Source organism: Cavia porcellus, unplaced genomic scaffold (assembly GCF_034190915.1).
Source record: "Cavia porcellus strain 051 isolate PalLab524CR breed Dunkin Hartley unplaced genomic scaffold, mCavPor4.1 scaffold_1, whole genome shotgun sequence".
Lineage (NCBI taxonomy): Eukaryota > Metazoa > Chordata > Mammalia > Rodentia > Caviidae > Cavia > Cavia porcellus.
Genome location: NW_026947484.1, coordinates 89,212,361 through 89,231,389, shown reverse-complemented (window position 1 = coordinate 89,231,389; position 19,029 = coordinate 89,212,361). Strand labels below are relative to the sequence as shown.

The window sequence follows — 19,029 nt, the reverse complement described above, 5'->3', positions numbered from 1 at the left end:
GCTTCCTTTCTCTGATCTGCATCATTCTTAGTCTCATCAAATGGCCAAAGGTAACAGAAGTTTCTGCACTCTGCTCCTTGCACTTTGGTTTTTCTTTTAGAACAAAATTGGGAGTGGTAAAGGGAGAATCCTGCAAAACGTTCCACATTGTGATAATGCAACAAAGAATGCATATGGAACATTGATTATAGTTTTGTAAGCCCTTACAGAGCAATAAAACATGCCTTCACATTGAATAGTCATAAGTAAGTGTGGCCAGCAAATGTTGACTTGTAGCTACGGAGTTCATTTAAACTTGTTTGCAAGTATGGCACGTAAACAAGGAAAATAACTTAATGAAAATGTAAAATAATTGAACAAAATTAAAATATTGGAAGAAAATTTATTGTTTAGCCAGATAAAAATAGATTTTTCTAAATTCTAGGACTTCCACTGTTATTAATATATTTCAATTTAGTGTTATGATATGCTAAAAATAATAGCTTTCAGGAATTCAAGAATTCCTGTGTATTCTTGTATAGTTTAAAACAGCTTTGGAGAAGAATAGAAATTTTCCAAAAAGAAAATGATACATTTTCTACGTAAGCTGTAGAAGAACTCTGATTTGTAACCTTCATCTACTCAAGCATATTGGAAAAGCTAACATATTGCAGTACTATCTGTGAAAAGGGAGCAGGTGTCCCAGACAGGCAGGTGTTAAGGTGGCTGTTTGAGCTTGCCCTGGATCCTTGTTGACTTCAGTGAAGTTCTACTAACAGGTGGCTAACTGATTGGAGTGCCATGTGACATTTATCCCAGGAGCAACTTAGATGACAAGCTGCTACAGACTGAGGAAAGGGTCTTTGCTTTGATGAAGAAATTGCCAAAACTCATGTCTCATTAGTGTTTCCTAAGGTTCTTTGGAAGTGAACAACAGTTTAATTAAGGGCTGACGTAAACACGTTTCTGCACACTTTCCCTGCAGCATTTTATCACATTAGAATTGATCAAAATTGTTGCCTTGGGCTGACTTGAACAGATATACATCTGGAGTGCCATTTGTGCAAGCTGCCGATGAATCGAGTACATACGCTGTGTTTCACTGCAGCTCTCTTCTTTTGTAGATGAAATTACCTTGTTGGGAGATGAGTTGTTCTAAGTCTTTCTTTGCCTAAGCCTTTATCCCTTTGAAGTCATGCTGTGTAATGAATGACATATGAGATATATATGGATATAGCTCACTCTCATGGGTAATATATATATATATATATATATATATATATGCCAAAAATTACAGTATAGCCAATAAAAATTATGTAACTTAATTTTGCAAAATGCTTATTTGAAAATCATTTTAAGTCTGGACGAACTTACTTTAGTTGCTTACTTGAACTTTCTCTTGCTTGGTCATCTGTTGTTATGTCTCTCACTACTAATTTTTCAATTACAGATCTAAACACGGGTATAGACACTGAAGGATTGCATCAGTTTTCCTTTTAAAATCTCGCCTCTCCAATTTTCTTCGATTAATCATTTCTATAGCCTAAGACTGTAGGTATTGAATTGCAGTTATTTAATGACTTTTTTTTGTCTTTCCTGCCTACTACTTTCTCTGTAAAATGGTAAACCTTACCAGGACAGGAACAAGTGGTCTTGTTTAGCATTTAAACCTTATGTGTAACTGTAGTCCCTTACCCTTATTGGGCATTCAGTGAATGATTTGATTTCTTTCTTTGTGTTTCATTAAGCTCTTATCGGCAATTTCTGCCTATGGAACATTCATTTTAAGATGTAATGGCTTGTGGTCATTTTGCTCACCCTGCACTGGTTGCCCCGCACAGCCTCTTTCATATGCAGGAGATCCTAAAGAAAGCTGCCTGGACATGGTAACCGCTTTTCCTCTTCAAGTTTCTTTCAATCCTAGATTAAAAAAAAAAAAAATTCTCTACCAAGTAGCACAGTCTCTCAGACTCCACATTTTTCTTAACTATTTGATAAAATTGTCTTCTGTAGGAAGCAAGCTATGAGTCAACTTTTTTAAAAAAAGTATGCACAATGGAACAAGTGAAAACTGATCATAATGGAAAAGCTATCAAATGATATGAGCTGCAAAAACACATCATTAATGAGGTTCAGAAGCTCCCAGGACAGATTATTTTAGGGGAAAATAACCTTGTTCAATGGATGAAACTTTGTTCAGTTGGTTAAAAATTGGGAAGAAAGGTAAATTTCTAGCCTAAAGGAATGTCACAGGCAAGGAATGACAGAAAGATAGAAGCACATTCCTCCTGTCCCTCAAGGAGACCATATGGAAATTAGCTTAGTTAAAATAAAATAGATTGACAAGGAAGTGTATAGAAGCTAGTATGAGAAAGAGACTGAAGGATATGATTCAATTACCATTTTTATCACTGGTGGTGATGAAGAAGGCCTGGAGAAGACAAGGAGGAAATTATTCAACCAGCTATGAGTAAAAAGGCTTGGAGAAAGATACCAGGAAAAAAAGTCAAATTTTTGGAAAGTTTTGTTTTATTCTGAAGTCATTTCATTTATAAGTTGTTCCTTTCTAGATAAAATTTAAATTTCTTTGCTAATTTCCAATTCTCACTGGCCTTTAAGTTTTTTCTATTCATCCACTGGCAGTTTCTGCCATAATTCTGTCAACAGAAAAACCAGCTAATTCTTCTTCTGTCTTGCTTCTCTCAACTTCCTTATTTGATGTATTATTCGACTTATGAATTATTATACATATATTATTCAGTTTATTATAAATTTATGTTATTCAGCTCTATTATTTTCAATATAATCTTTTTATGTATTACTTTTCCTACTGGAAGGATAGTAGATTGTGGAAAGCGTGACGTTTGTTTTTCTTTGCAGGAAGGTCACTTGAGACTGTCTCTCCTATAATATTCGTTTCTCAAACTTCTCTATAGTACATGAGCGAATTAAAATAGAAATGTTAACATTATTTAGGTTGATAGTCTGTTAGACTTCAGACCTTCAAACAATGTTTGGTTCTTGGTTAAAATATAATGGCTAGAAAAACTTTATCCTTCCTTCCCCTGTAGAAGTAACCTTTTATTTCCCACCTGAGTAGAGAGAATTGTTTTCTTTTCTTCTTGAGAAGGGATTCACCTTTATGTCTCCCCAAGTGCTTAGGAAGTGCTTTTTATATACTGTATAGCAGTATTTCTTTATTGATTAATGGTTCTTGAATTCATTTAATGGAAAAACAAAGGCAGTGAAGCCTATATTGTAAGACTATCATTGTTTACCTGCTTCTCAAGCAAATCCCTGTTGTTTGGCAAGTGGACTTTCTCATTTTATTTTTATTGTTCTAAATAATTTGTTTAAGAAGAGATAGTTTGTGGTCGCTTTTTCATCTTGAGCAGTAAATAAAAGTTTTTCTGTTTCTGCTGTGTTGGTCTCTATAATACTATGTGTTCTGAACAAGAAGATACCATTATTATTAGGTACATGCCTAAAAGAGGACCAGAGAAATAAATGGACATAGGATAATTAATTATTCAAAGAAGCCAAATTCTGTATATCATTTTGGCTAAGAAAATTTTAAAACTATATAATTACTTGTTTTTGAACATCTGTAAAACATCTTCATTTCATGTGGCCTTTACAAAAAGTGATTCATATAAATTTTGCTGGGTTTAATGAGCGTTCTGACATAGTTACAGTGTTGCAGTTGCCTTGATTTTGTTCAGAAATGATATAACTAGAATGACACTATTTGCTTCCCAAGCTATGCATGCATTTAATTGTTTTAAAATTGGATATATTACACTTTGTTATTTATACTAAGGGTTTGTAGAAACTGATTTATATAGGTTCCTTGTATTTGAAATTTATTTTAAAGCACAGGCAAACCTATGAGTGTTAACAGAAAGTTGTTCTTTCCAAGAGTTAATTAAAGTAAAAATTGGAATGGAAAATTACTGCATGCATCTATTCTTTTAGGAATGAACTGAAAGTTTCTTCTACCTTTAGCAATCTATATATGTATGGTTTAACCTCCACTAGACAAAAATACCCCATATTTGTATTACTGCTTTTTAGTATCACATACTCTTTAAGTAAAACTGTTATTTTTTGACATTTGAGATATAACTTAGCTGAAGTAAGCTTCTTTTGTCTATTTTAAAATCCTGATTCAAATTTTTTCCTTCAGCAGAAGCTGCATTGTAGTTTCATGAGCACCTTCTTTATTTTTTTCATTTTGAGAAAGGTAGAAGGAAAGGGATCTCTTGACTCATGAAATTCCCAGTAGGTTAATGACAGCTAGTTAGTCACAAATTGTAGCTTATGGCTACAAGTACACCTGTCGTTTCTTATTGACTGTGAGATACACTATCTTCAGTAGCATATGCGTTTTGTAAATGCCAGCATGATGAGTACACATATTTAATTTTATTGCATTCCTTTAGCAGAACTTAGGAAATTTTCAAATGGTAAAAAAGTGATAACTAATTTCTCACATTAATAGCACTATGAAGTATTTTTCTCACTTCAAATAATATTTCTAATTAAAATGCAAATTATATGTATTTAAATATATGATAAAGGTTTGGTGTTTTATTTATTTTAATATAATAAAGATTTTTTAAGGATGTACATTGAAATGTACTGACTGAGAGGCAAATTATATGATATCTAGAATTTTCTTCCAGTAATACAGGAAGTAGGAAGATATATGGGAATAAAGATCAAATAAGGTTGGCTCTGGACTGATAGTTGCGGAGTTGAATAATGGGTACTTGAGAATCCATTGTTACTCTGTCCAATTGAATACTTAATGTTTTGAATATAAAATGGAAATTTTATGGCCTTATCATTGCTAGAACATTTTACTATGAATTTATAAACTTTCATAAAAATCAGCATTGCTCAAGCCATTAATCCAAGGGTCATTGCTCTTGCCCAACAGGATTTCTTGCTAAATTCTCGATTCCAACTCACTGCATGGTGAAATTTCTTAGTTCCTAACACAATCATCTTCCATATAAGTTATGAATTTAACTTACTTTATTTTGTTTAATTATCCATTGCATTTGCTGTATCTTTACTTGTGCCTCAGATCTCATGGTCTATCTTTTGGCAGTATTAAATATTTAGAGAATGAATGGATGAGTGAACCAATGGAGCCCTGCCTACTGTTTCTTCCATGCCATATTCTATACTGTTCTATAACTACTTTTTACTTCTTATTGGCTCACTAACTTCTGAGCTTTATATAAAAAGATAGTGAATGTTTCACTATTTTCTCCCCCGAAACTGTTGCAGTATCTGGTATCAAGTAGACCTTGAATAAATATTTATGAAATGAATATATTAATAACATATCTTCTTAAGTGATTCTCTGCGCTTTCTGAATCCATTGTAGATAATCCATCCTCAGTGTAGTTTATAGAGAGATTGCTGTAACCTGTAATTGTTATCGTATTTCACCCTTCTGTAACATTTCTCCTGTCAGGGTAGGCATTAGGACTTTTGAGCACAAAGTCCATGGTCCTTTATTGTGTGGGTCTTGCCTGCTATTTGATCCCTTTGTTTATCTCTAGAAATCACCAGCCTACCAACTAGTTGATGTGTTCTCATACGTTATATCCCACTTTTTCTGAATACTGCTACCCTGGTAATGTTATGCCCATCCATGTTTCAACATACTCCTCAGCTGTTGGCAACTTCTTTTTCAATGAAAATGAGCATCCCAATGGCAGCAATTGCTTTTTATTTCTCGTAACTTCACTTTATCTGATAAGAAGAGGAACCCAATAAATATTTGTAGAGTGAACAAAGTAAGTTGTTGTGTTTTTTTTTTGCTAAGCAGGTGAATGAGTCTTTCATAAAAGAAATTGAATTTCTGATGTATTTATCAACATCCTCAAAGGTTGCTCTTCACATGTCTAATGAGGTTATCCTCCATTTGTTTTCACAATGTGTCGGCAGGTCAAAAGACTGCTCTGGAATCATCTAAGCCAAAGAATGAAATGATGGGGTAAAGATAACCTTTATGTGAACCAAGGAGCTAAAGGAAATGACCCTTGCATTTTCAGAACTTCAGAATCCCTTAAGTAATATGAATAATTCTGATGATAATTTTAAAGATTTTGGTTAGTTTTAGTGGAGAACATTTCAGATAGATATTTTGAAGCTTTAATGTAGCTGGGTCTTTGACCCATAGTATAGAATTTATAAAAGACCTAAAGCATAAAGCACTAAAGGATTGGAAAATGAGATCTGCTGTTGTGTTGACGTGAGCCTCAGAGTTTAAGAAGGTCCTGCCACTTGAAATTTTTCCTCCTCCTTCACAGATATGTCTTCTCCAACTACTATGAAGAAACCGGAAAAGCCATTGTTCAGCTCCACGTCTCCACAGGATTCTTCCCCAAGATTGAGCACTTTCCCCCAGCATCACCATCCCGGAATACCTGGAGTTGCACACAGTGGTGAGGAGCTTTAAACACAGAGGAGCTTCCCCTTGGGGCGAGGCTTGGCTCCCTTAGGGATGGAGCAAAAGTTCATAGTCATAGCAGTGGTGACCTCTTTTTTTTTTATCATCCCAAAGCAGGAGAGTCACAGTCTGATAAAACACATTTTCTTATATGTTTATGAGAAAATATTTTCAATTCTCTTTTTTTTTTTCTTTTCTTTTTGGTACCAGAAATCAAAATCAGACCTTGCACTTGCTAGGCAGGCACTTGTCCTGGCCCTGAAAAACTCATTTTCAAAGTTGTGTGATTTCATAATATTTGTATACATATTTTTAAATTGTCCTTGTTGGAAAACTATAATAAAAATCATATTGAATAATCTTATTAAAAAGATTATACTCAAGAAAGAAAAAGTACATAACTTCAGGATTTGTCCTACCTCTGTATTCTAAGACAAAGATGAATTTTCAAGTGTATTGCTTAGTTTAGGGTTTTTCCAATGACATTAACATATATAGACACAATTTCTGTTAATAATATTTTTTGTACACAAATCAGTACTTATTTAGAACTTAAACAGAAAAGAAGTTCTTTTCTATGGCAATTGTTTTATATGCACAACTCTTTTGAGGAACTGTATTCTATTTACATCCAATATTTTACACTTTAGATAACAATTAACAGTCTTTCGAAAGTTAAAAAATTATATTCAATTAGTAATCAATTTATTCTACTTTATACAGATTATTGAGTCCTAGAAAGGAATAAATTGCAAGTTTTATATATAAACATTTATAATGATACCATTTTTAAAATTTAAAATTAGGCAATTTACTATCCTACAAATAAATTGAATCTAGTTTCTAAATCTGCACTAATAGGATGCAATACCTGATAAAGCCTTCAATTTAGTTTGTAAGTGTATGTTATTTACTCTTGCTATATTTGAAAAACAATACATGACCTTTAGTGTTAAAACTAGCAAAATTATGAATTTGAGAGAGGTTAATGCAAAGTAATGTGGAACAAGAATTTTTACATTTATTGTTTGTACTACTGAGATAGGTGAAAAAATCAATAACTATTTCATAGATTTATAATGTCACATATTTGGCCAAAATTAACTTAGAAGTCATATTGTCTATGTATTATGACACCTAATTAGAAGTTTATACTTCTACTATTTGAAAAAAATTAACGTATTTTTATATGAGAAAACATAGGAGACGTGGAATAAATATTCCACTTTGATCTTTCATCAAACATTTGTTAAGTATCTAGTACATGAGGTCCTGTGGTAATTATCTTAGTCTGAGGGACAGTTGGCAAAAATCTTTTCTGAATTTGTGAGTTTTCTTCTCACTCTGTTAGTAATTACCTTAATTAAGAAAGATAGTTTCTGTCCTTCAAGAACTCTTGATGTAGTAGTAAGTCAAAGATCCCCATTGCAAAACTGGCTAGCATTCTAACTGAACAGGACTGGGTACTTGGTGAAGGGTTATATGCCTGGAATAAATGGTGTTCTGAGCTAAATTTGAAGGGTGAGTTCAGCAGAAAGAAAAACATACCAGGAAGAAGCGTATTTCAGGCAACAGCATGTATCAGTCCTTGAGAGACCATTGATTGCAGCAAGACCTGCTGTATATCCTACCATGCTCGAATTTCATAATGTAGGCAAAGGGGTAGTCCAGGCTGGGGTTCTCAGGCACATGAGGACCATATGTACTTGTGAAGCTGTTGAAATTTTATCCTGAAAGCACTAGGAGACCATTAAAAGAATTTAGCAGCAAAGTTGCACGATTATACAAGTCACTGAAGCAGAGCAGAACTCTAAGAGTTGTGTTGGAAGGAGCAAGACTGGAGGGCGGGAGACAGTCAGGGGCCTTTTGCAGTGACCTGGCAAGAGGTACATACATATGTGTACGCGTGTTCTTTCAACTAAGGAAAACATTTTTATGTTGCATCTTTGTTTTTTTTTTTTTTCCTTTTTAAAGGACCAGAATAACTTACTGATAAGATAGCCATTTTTACTTTCCATTTGAAATATATTATTCTATCCATTTATATCAGGCTGGCTGCAATTTACTTAAGCTGAGGGTCAGTTTTCCCAGAAATATGAGCGGGTGAATTGTACCAACTCAGTTGAAAAATGTTTCTTTCAGAACCACTAAGGACAAATTGGTTCCCAAACTCAGAGAGTACAACATGAGAAACAAAATGTGTGTGTATCTCAGAACTTGTGCAGGGATGTGATCAAAATCCATAGTTAAACTGAGCTGAGATAAGAGCACTTAGACCTAAGTAAAAAAGACACCAATTTTTACTTATTTGTACTTCCTTAAATTATACTTTTCAGAGGATACACTTGAATAAAAGCTTCATGATAAGAAATTTTAAGAAATGTGCAGTTATTCTCTGAAGTACTTGATAGTACGCTCAGGCTACAGCGTATAGAAAAGCTGCACAGGAGACCGATTTGAACTAGCTAATTTCTGCTGATCCTTATCCAGTATGTCTGCAGTTAGACCCAGGGATCTGTATTATAATGACAGTCTAGAGAATCCTAAGAAATAGCATCATGAACAACGAGGAAACACAGTTGAAAGTGCAAACTTTTATTTATAGTCTTACACATATGTAATTTTTTGTGTATTCTAAAAATTTTCCTTAGGAAAGATAATCAATATCCCTTTAAAAACTTTTGAGTTTCTTTATGCAAAATTGTGATTTGAAGATAGTGATCTCAGCTGCTTTTCATTGATAGATCATGGGAAAATTATCTTTTCATATTGTTTGATAAGCTGTTCCATAAAATATTAAACATTTTAATTTCCTTAGATTTGATTGGATATTAAAAAGAAACTGACATTAAATTTTTACTCATATTGTGTTAATTTGTACTTATTTCCCTCAACCTTCTAGAGGTAATAATCATTTAAATATATCATTCTCAATTTTTCAAACTAAAATATTATGTTTGCAAAAATAAATTTGTAATTGTGATCATATTAATTTGAGAACTACATTAACATTAAACATTATCCACATTGTATGTGTTTTATATAGTTGTTCCTTGCAGAAATTAAAATAAAAATACAATTTGTGGCTAACAATATGCCTATGTACAGGAACATTTATTGTGTATTTCTGTGGGTTGTATTTATAGTTTTCCTTTAGTGTCTTTGAAGCTACATACAGTCAGAGTTTAGAAAAATAAATAGTTGTAGGATAGATAGTTTTGAACATCTTTATTGGGATAAAATGTTCCCATGTCCTGTGTTTTAATGTTCAGAAATATTTTTACAGTGGCCAGGTAATTACTCATGTGAGATTTTGTAGATTGATTGCAGGCCTCTTTTATGAACAGCTGCTAGTTGGGATGCTTAGGGAAATGACTTATTGGAAATTAGACTCCACTTCTATTTTGAATTTTAGTAGAAAATGCATGGGTCTCCTGCCCCCTAATTCATGTTGTGACTTGGTCTGGAATTAAGAAGACATAGACCTTATAATTAAAGAATGTGTTTTGATGGGAAATAACTTTACCCAAAGAAATGCTTTAGGCGGCATTGACATGACCTATAAAAGATATACTTTTTTCAGTCAATCATGGATCTAGGAGCAAGAACATTCCCTCCCAAGGGTGGGGTTCTGTCTCTGTTTTTAGCAGGATGGCGCTGAGAATAACAAGGAGAGAATAATTTGCAGAGCTTGATTAAATCGTGGGGAAAAAACGAAGTACTACCAATTTTATAGTTTGACATCACTCTTTAAGGTTGGGACACAGCTGTAAGAAAATCTGCTGACCAGTCTATCTTCCCTTCCTGTTCCACAGTCATCTCAACTCGAACTCCACCTCCACCCTCACCGCTGCCATTTCCTACACAAGCTATCCTGCCTCCAGCCCCATCGAGCTACTTTTCTCATCCAACAATCAGATATCCTCCCCACCTGAATCCTCAGGATACTCTGAAGAACTACGTACCTTCTTATGACCCATCCAGTCCGCAAACCAGCCAGGTAAAAAAAGAGAGAGAGAGAGAAAACAAGATTGTATTTAAGGGAGATGGGACAGGTGTAATCCTAGAGCATCATGCCTTGCCATCGGTTCTCAGGAAGTGTCTTGGTGATTCAGCAAGTTTTTATTTAAAGGTGGCTGAATGACAGGTAGGAAGTGTGTTGTCTTAAAAGAGTATGTTTTTGGTTTAATACTTTTGGATTTTCATTGACTGAAGGGAAAGTTTATGCAGAATATTCATCACCAAAAAAAAAAAAACCTTTGAGCTGAAATTCACACCTCTGCAAAATGCTTATTTCAGGTAGGAAGAAGGTATGTGTTAAAATAAACATACACAAAAGAAGTTACAGTTGTGTTTATAGGCCAGTTATTAAATATGAAAATAAGCTTTGGTAGTATAAACAATTTCAGTGTTTGATAGCTGCTTTAATATTCTTTGCAGAGATATGACTTACATTTAATAATCAATGACATTACTAGAAGCATCTTTTTATTTCAAAAAAGCATTGTACAGTGATCTTGTGGATTCATTGTATAAGCTCAGTGATTCATGCGTATTTATCATTCCTTAGTTGTGTGTTTTCTCGATGGAGAGTCACTTCACAGGGATTTGAAATGGAAGGCTTTCCACAATCAAGTAGACAAAGGCAGTCTTATGCCAGTGTGGGGTCTACAAAAAATTATAATGTCCAAGCACTGTTATGAAATTTTGATCTTTTGGCTTTGCTACTTTACCTGCAGAATTCCTGTCCACTTCTTATTATACTTTTAATACTGGGGTGGGGTTTACAACATTCATCATTACCTCTTTTGAATTACTAAAATTAGAGTGACTATGATATAGATATCACACCTAATTAACAAAACTCAGAAGAAAACTTTTGGTTTTAATTTGCTAAATGAAGCAAAATGATCCTCACTAAATATTTACTATGAATAAGAGAAAATGGTCCTTTTTGAATATTTTTATTTTGAATAACAGTTGTATCCAGCACCCTTTGAGTATGTTCTAGCTTTATCTGTAGCTCCACTAATATACTAAATGAAACATGGAATTTTAAAGTTAAATTTACTATTTGTATTTCAGAAGACGTTGTACAAATAGTGTAAAGACTGTATTATTAATGACAACTGAGAGAATAGGTTCTTAGTATACTAGTTTAGAAATGAAATTTGCTGTCAGAGCATGGATTCAAAAGTCTCAGTTCCATAGAGCATTTTGCTAGACTCAGCTGGGAACAGTGCACACAAGGTCTGATTTTAATTTGTGTAGAATTTCCATGAATAACAAAGTCTAATTAAGACATCCATTAAAAGTCCTTAACGTTAATTCAGTGTGGAAAATCTTAGAGTTCCATTGGATTTTTTTTTAAACTGATGTCTTAATTAGGCACTGTTAGGGGAAAAATTATGCAAATTAAAATCAGGCCCTTAGTGTTACGCATTTCTTTAATTATTCGGTGCTTGTTTTACGTATATTTCAATTTCTTTATAAGAGAGCATATTAGGTGATAATCTGTCTATATTGTTTTCCTTACATTTCTATATTGTTCTCAGGATTTCTTTACATTTTGAAGATAAAGATCCAGTTTTTAAGAGAAGCATCTTACTTTCATCTCAATTAAAAGACATGCACAAAAAATTCTCTCAGGATTTTGTATAATAAGAGCAATGTACTAAGAAGGATAATCCTCTCCTAATGCTGTTTAGCTTCATCTTCAGATAAAACTCGTTTCATATCTACAGTATAAAAGTTCATCTATTAGCAGACTTAAAAGATGGAGGCTTTATAGCTTAGATTCACCTGTTTAAACTAGTAGAAAACTAAAGCAATATAACCTTCCCAGTCTTCTGATACTGAATTTCAAAGAAATTTTCTAAATTAGTCTGGGTATTCTTTCTTTGTCCCTTTTATTACTTCAAAATGGGAGAATCATCTGCCAGTTCACGTTGCTTCAATTCTAGTAGACTGCATTTACAAACTGGCAGAGTAGTATCATGGTCGATGGTAGCATTTCCTTCAATTATTATCTTTCTGTCCCTGTTCCAGGTTGGTACTATCAAAGTGTTTTGGTGAACACTTTTTCTGTATGGAAACACTTTTAATACTGAGTGCACTACCAGTGATAAGTTGAAACTGCTATACAAAGCAGTCCCTTGCAAAGTTTGAAAAGCCTGAGTTTGGTGGTTTGCTTTAGAAACAAACAGTTATTTCCCTTGAAATGAAAATAGGTCTCTATAGTAAACTGTGGAAATGTTGTTTTAGGAGCATTATATCAGCTTTCATGCTTTACTCCAACTCAAAACTAATTAATCTGCATTTCAAAATAGAACTGTTGATATTCACCTTTTCTGCCCTAGAAATGAGGGGAAAAAATGAGTGCTTGATGACCAGTCAACTGCTTCTTCCCAGCCTCCTCCAGCACAGCACTGATTTTGATTGTTAAGCAACTGAGATGCCTTTTCCTCCCCACAGCAATTTGGGGATTAATTGCATTACTGCTGCACCAATTATAGTGAGACAGCCTTGCTATTCAATAGGGTATTTTGAATAAAATTAGTTTAAAGATATAACTCTCCCATAGGTTTCCATAGAGAAAAACTCTGGTCAATTTTCCTGACATAAACTTAAATACAGAAAATTATCCATGATGAATACTCAGGATATTCAAGGAGGTCATTTTCTTTATTTTATTTTCTTTATTTATAAAATAAAGAAAATGACCTCCGAGGAACTCAACCAAAGACTTAGTTCATGTCTCTAAGTCACAATATTTAAATGTCTCTAGCTCCTTATCTTTTTTCCTAAAGAAATGTCCACTTGTAATTTATGTACAGGTATTTAGATAAATATTCTGCTTCATCACTTTGTCTTTAACAGTTGAGATTATAGAGACTGTATCTGTGGAGTACTTCCTAGCAAGTTGTTATGAATAACTATGCAGTAGGGAATTGCAGCATGAATACGATAAAAAATGGCATTCTTTGTCTACAAGATTCTTCAGTGTTTCCTTAGAATTTTATCTCCTAGCTGAAGCTAAAATCTCCTACTTTTCCACCAAAGGGCTAAAACTCAGATAATAATATATTTTCTGCCATAGCCCAGGCAATTTTCTCAGTTAATTCCCATAAACAGCAGCCATAAAAGTTTTGCCTAACTCTTCATGTGCAACAGTGGAAGAATTCCTCAAGAAGCAGTGTACATTTGATTATCCTCTGGTTCACTTCAGTATATTTAATCATCGTATTCATCTGAAAGTTTAGATGCTTGTATCTATCTGCTTGTATTCGTAACTCATCAAAAATTGAGTGGAGATTCTAGACTCTAAATTGTCTTGTGTGTGTGTCTGACATACCTGTGTGTGTAAGAGAAGCAGTGGTTTTTATATGCAGAAGAATCAGCGTTGACTTTTGATGATGGGAACTATAGAGTGGATGTGTTTCTTCTTCTAGACATTCTTGTGTCTCTCGTGTCAGTATTTTAATTATTCAGGAGGATATTTTTTTTGAAAGCCAAATAGACTCAAGTGTAGAAAATGAAGAGCAGGGAATGAAGAACTACGAGGCTGTAACTGTAGTCTGCTCAGTAAGGAAGTCTGTTTTATCTTGAACCAAGCCTTTGAATCTTCACTCGAGTTTTCTGTCCTACTAAATGAAGGGATCAAGCCTCTTTGACACTTGGGGGTGTTGGAAACACTAAATAATCTATACAAAGTGCTTTTGAAGATGAAAAACTTCCTCTAAATACCATTACTTTTTATTACTACTAACCACCGGTTGGCCTTCAACTCAGACTTGGGAAGGTCCGTGTGGTGTGACCCAAAGTATGCAGGATCTACGTGGCCACAAGTGCAGAGTGGAGTTGTTGAACAAGCTAAATGCCTTTTGGATTGTTTCACCTGGCGTTCTGTTTTTGTTTTGTAGCCTAACAGCAGTGGTCAAGTAGTAGGGAAAGTGCCTGGCCATTTCACTCCTGTCTTGGCACCCTCTCCCCATCCCAGTGCAGTGCGACCTGTGACCCTGACCATGACAGATACTAAACCCATCACTACATCCACTGAAGGTGAGGCAGCTTCACCTACAGCAACCAGTAAGTATTTGGGTAGGAAATGAGAAATGTCCATCAAAGGCGCCATTGGATATCTGATCCAAGGTGGAAGGAAAACATGGCAACTTTTCCTGCTACCTACCAGATGGAGATTTCTCATTTAAGTGGAGCTAGCAGGCATGTATATGACCTTGCTGTAATGTGCTCTCCCTTATCAAATTTCTGTCAGTGCATCATGTTTGAAAAGGGAGAAGCATATTCGTTTGAGTAAAAAGCTATAACAAAAATAATCACTCATGCCTGCTTGTTCAAGGTATACATTGAAATTGCACTGAATAACATAATGTAGTATACAAGGTTTTTATATCATCAAAGGAGAGATTACATAATTGCTTCTTATTGGTCCATTCCCTTAGAAATCAAGCCCCTCTTTCAGATAGACTGAATCAGTGCCTCATCTCTGTAAGATAATTGCATGTTTACCTTACCATAGGTTATGTCATTGTTAGAAAGTCACACAATCTTAGATGCAAGCAAGAACATTTAAAAGCTTAGCATTAGACACATGTAAAGTACTTGCACTTTCATTATCTGCAACTTTTTCTTTAAACCTTTTGATTATTTTGCCCATCATGGTACATCAGACTATGTGCTTACTAGCATGGCCATAGCACTTTAAATGCCAGAGATTTAGCTAGTGAGCTTACATAGCACACACCAATAAGCCAAATGATTCCTTTGCTGTTTCATATGGAATATTCAGAAATAGGCAAGGAATAAAGTTTCATATAGTCTTACCCAAACTATAGGTTTCTTAGAACTTGAACTGATATACGGAATGGCAAAGTGAAATAGATAAGTTCTCATCTGGAGGAATTAATATGCACATCCACAATTATACATGTGTCCTAAATTCAGCCTTTTTTCTTTCCTGGAGCAAGGAAATCAATATGCTCTGGAAATTCCCATGTAAATGTACATGATCAAAACGCTTTGTTTCCACCAAAACATTGGTAGAAATCAAGAATACTCTTTCTTGGCCATTGGAAAGACTCTTTTTTGATGAGTAAAAAAGGCTAGGAAGGATCTCTACAAGAGAAATATTGGCAATACAATGAGTATTCAGAGTGTCTTTCTTAAAATTCTCAGCCCCCATAAACTAAATCCAGAGATGCTTGTAGTGCCCATCAATAATCACGAATGCTGTACTTAGTGGTTGGTTTGTTGGTAGACACTTGCAAAAGTAGCAAATGTTCCCCTGAGTACACAGATGCATAAGACCTGGAGAAACCTAAAATTTCTTTCCAACAGTTTGCTACATACATTACAGTCACTGAAACAGTAACATACAAGTTTGCAAACTGAATATCATGGCATCTTTGAGTAAGCAAAGTCAGCAGTTTAAATAAAAGCATAGAAAATAAGATTTTAAAAAGTAATTGGAAGACTATTGAAGATAAATGATCAAAACCAAGATCTAGAAACTTTTGCTGCCTTACTAGCTTGGTGATCTTAATAGCAGAGGTACAGTGCAGGATCAGACCCAAATAATCACAGCTTCCTTACAGGTGTACCTTCAGCCTGTTTGTTAATGAACTGTCTTTATACTCATATGCAGGTTGTTCAAAAGGAATCTGAGTTGATTAGTAAAATTACAAAATATTCAAAAGGAATATATTGATTGTATAAAGATGGCGGCACCAGTCCATTTTCTACTCCTACGTAAATATAGTGAGTAGTTTTCTTTGCTATAAACAAAGTTGTAGTGCCAGCTTCTGAAACACCACTGATAATGAGAACTTGATCATTGAATTGATAATAAAGTGAAAACACAGAGGCCAAGGGAACTTTGTTTTCATAGTTGAAGATAAAGAAGAGCACAAATTCGGTGTTCTCAGTGGGTGAGGCTTTTCAGAGCCCCAGCCCGCATGTTGGATTCTCGAGGCCTGGAGGCAGGTGAAGTAGGGGCTACTAGCTGCTGGCTCCTGGCTGCTCTTATTGTGACCCTTTATTCAGGCATAATCAAAAGACGAATTGTGAGCATCTTTAGTGTTTTTACAAGTCGACCTAAAAATCCGCAATGATCAAATTCTGCTGTCCTTAAATGAACATGACAGAATTAATGTATTTACTTTTAATAGCCAACTTTTTAAAATCCAGGCCTGAATTTCTTTGATGCTTTAAAATCAAATGAATATCTTCAAAACTACAAATGCAATGCATGGTTAAAACTTAGTTCTTTTGCTTGGAATTGCTTGATTCCAGCAAAATACATTAATACTTTGCTTGTAAAAAGTAGCAAAAGTCTTTAGGAATAAGAATAATGATCTCATGGAAAATTCACATTATACCAAAAGCCAGTTGCATGGAAAGAACTGGAAAATGAGACCTTGATAGTGTCTGTACCCTGTGAACTCAGAACTGACCAGAAAGGTGCCATTGACTCTTTTCTGGTCAATCACAAGAAATTGACTTTTTACACTTACAGACAGTAAAGAATTTTTTCAAAAATGTTTCTATCAATCTTGAGGGCATTTTTGCTTTATAAAACACTAAGCTTATTCAATATAATAGGCTCCTCCTTCAGAATAGTAATGTTAGATTTTCTCTTTAATAAGGCTTTCATCTCATATCATCAAGCTTGTCTGCTTAAATCCTGTCATTAAAAGCTGTCATTTTTTTCCTGACAATCTTTCAGCCTTACATTTAGATACACAGACTCCCATTCATTATTCCATTAGACCACTAATATCTAGTAAAAAAAAGTTACATGTAGGAAAAGACTTTTCTTTGTAGCCAATCCGCTGTGCCTCCACAGGACCGTAACTGGAGCACAGAAGAGTAAAACACCACACCAAAGGATGGGATGTGATGTGCTAGATAGACTTTTTTTTTTAGGGGGATTAACTGATTCAAAAATCAATCACCATTTCTTTTCTATTACTTGGTATTCACTGGAATAAGAAGAGAAATGGAGACACTTTTTTGGTTGCAAATCCCACTTCTCTGGGTTTCTTATTCATGGACAGGATGTTCATTCTGATAGTTCACAATTTTTATCTTTGTTTTTGTTCTTCCTTAATCAGCCTACACAGCCTCAGGCACATCTCAAGCCAATCGATATGTGGGACTAAGCCCAAGAGACCCATCCTTCCTACATCAGCAACAGGTGGGCAAGTTTCACCCAGGTGTAATGGTGTAGCCATGCTTTGCTTTGGTGCTTTTCTCCATGTTGCCTCTCAGATCTGGACTCAAAATGGGGCTCAAGGGGCTTCTGAGACCGAAATTGACTGTTGGGTTTTCCAATATTTTTTTTCATTTATCTTTGTTTCTTGTCTCTCTGAACAGTTTCTCAAATTGGCTCACAATCTCTTCCATCTCCGCATGTATTGATAACATACATGGACACACTATTGTGTTAGGCCAGAGTATTTTCTTCACTCAGTCTATTGGCTATTGAGAACTTACTAGTGTATAGCTTTCAAAGGCAAACATTGAAAACCAATTTAAAAGCCAATTAGAGTAGAATCAGTACATTTGTGTTTTTTGTAACAGTTTCATATTTTCCAGATGTTTTACCCCTCACTTTTGTAGTTTAGTCCAGGAAGACGAGTTATGAAGCTAAAATCTCAGGCGACACATCATTCCTATTTTAATAGGTTTAAATTGGTTTAGTGATTTTAAATGTGATAAAACACTTTTTTTCAGTCCTGCTTTCTTACATCATTTATGTTTCAAGTAGCATTTTAAATTTCACATCTCATTAATGCTGTAAATTTAATGCAAATGAAGTGTTTACCCAAACTGTGAAAATATATAGCCAGGATTAATGGTGGTTTATAAATAAATTAGTCATAGTCAAAAGCATGAACTATATCAATATACAAATCCCTTGATTGTAGTTATAGCATAACAGAAAAAATTCTGAACACTTCAGAATTTAAATATATTTTATGATGCATATGCTTACTGCTCTTTAGAACTGACAGCAGAGCAGTTTGGAATTAACAATACATAAAATATTACATAGGGAAAATTGTCTATGACAAGAAAGAGATGGTATTAACTAACTTGATCTTCACTTGCAAGTTAGCACCGTGTATATAGGCAATATGCATATATATGCATATGTGTATGAGTTTTTATGCCTGTTTCAAGCCTGCACAGGTACTCATGCCCACTATTTTACTCTAGGCCAGTTGGCCACCTCCTTGATGGTTATTGGGGCCTGTCTCAGCTTGCCCGTACAGAGTTCTTGAGTGGTTCCCACTTGTAGGCCAAGGTGGTAGACTTGTACATTAAAGGTCACCACATGCAGAGTTCAGAGAAAATCATAAAGATGATAGCTTATTCAGGATACTTGACGTTTTGCCAGGTTTTAAAAAAGCAAAGCAAAACAAAAGAGTGAGAACTAACTGAAAACATCTGTATACAGTTATGAAAATACCAAATAATAATTAGTGGTTTTGCCAACCATTGCTTTTCAACATAATTCTCTGGAATGCTGCTTTTTTTCACCTCTAAAATTGCTGTAA

The 19,029-nt window shown here is 34.5% G+C and overlaps 1 protein-coding gene across 11 annotated transcripts in view; it reads left to right on the top strand.

The window, feature by feature from the left end:
• Nfib (nuclear factor I B) overlaps window positions 1–19,029 on the top strand; it is a 426,445-nt gene that overhangs the window by 378,288 nt on the left and 29,128 nt on the right. For 5 of the 11 annotated variants that reach the window (XM_063251294.1, XM_063251268.1, XM_063251286.1 and 2 more), the window contains exons 7-10: window positions 6,309–6,443; window positions 10,264–10,448; window positions 14,371–14,536; window positions 17,581–17,663. In XM_063251294.1, the coding sequence (XP_063107364.1) occupies window positions 6,309–6,443; window positions 10,264–10,448; window positions 14,371–14,536; window positions 17,581–17,663 (569 nt within the window). The remainder of the gene's footprint in view (window positions 1–6,308; window positions 6,444–10,263; window positions 10,449–14,370; window positions 14,537–17,580; window positions 17,664–19,029) is intronic. The other 6 variants (XM_063251299.1, XM_063251272.1, XM_063251283.1 and 3 more) reach the window with 2 other exon arrangements.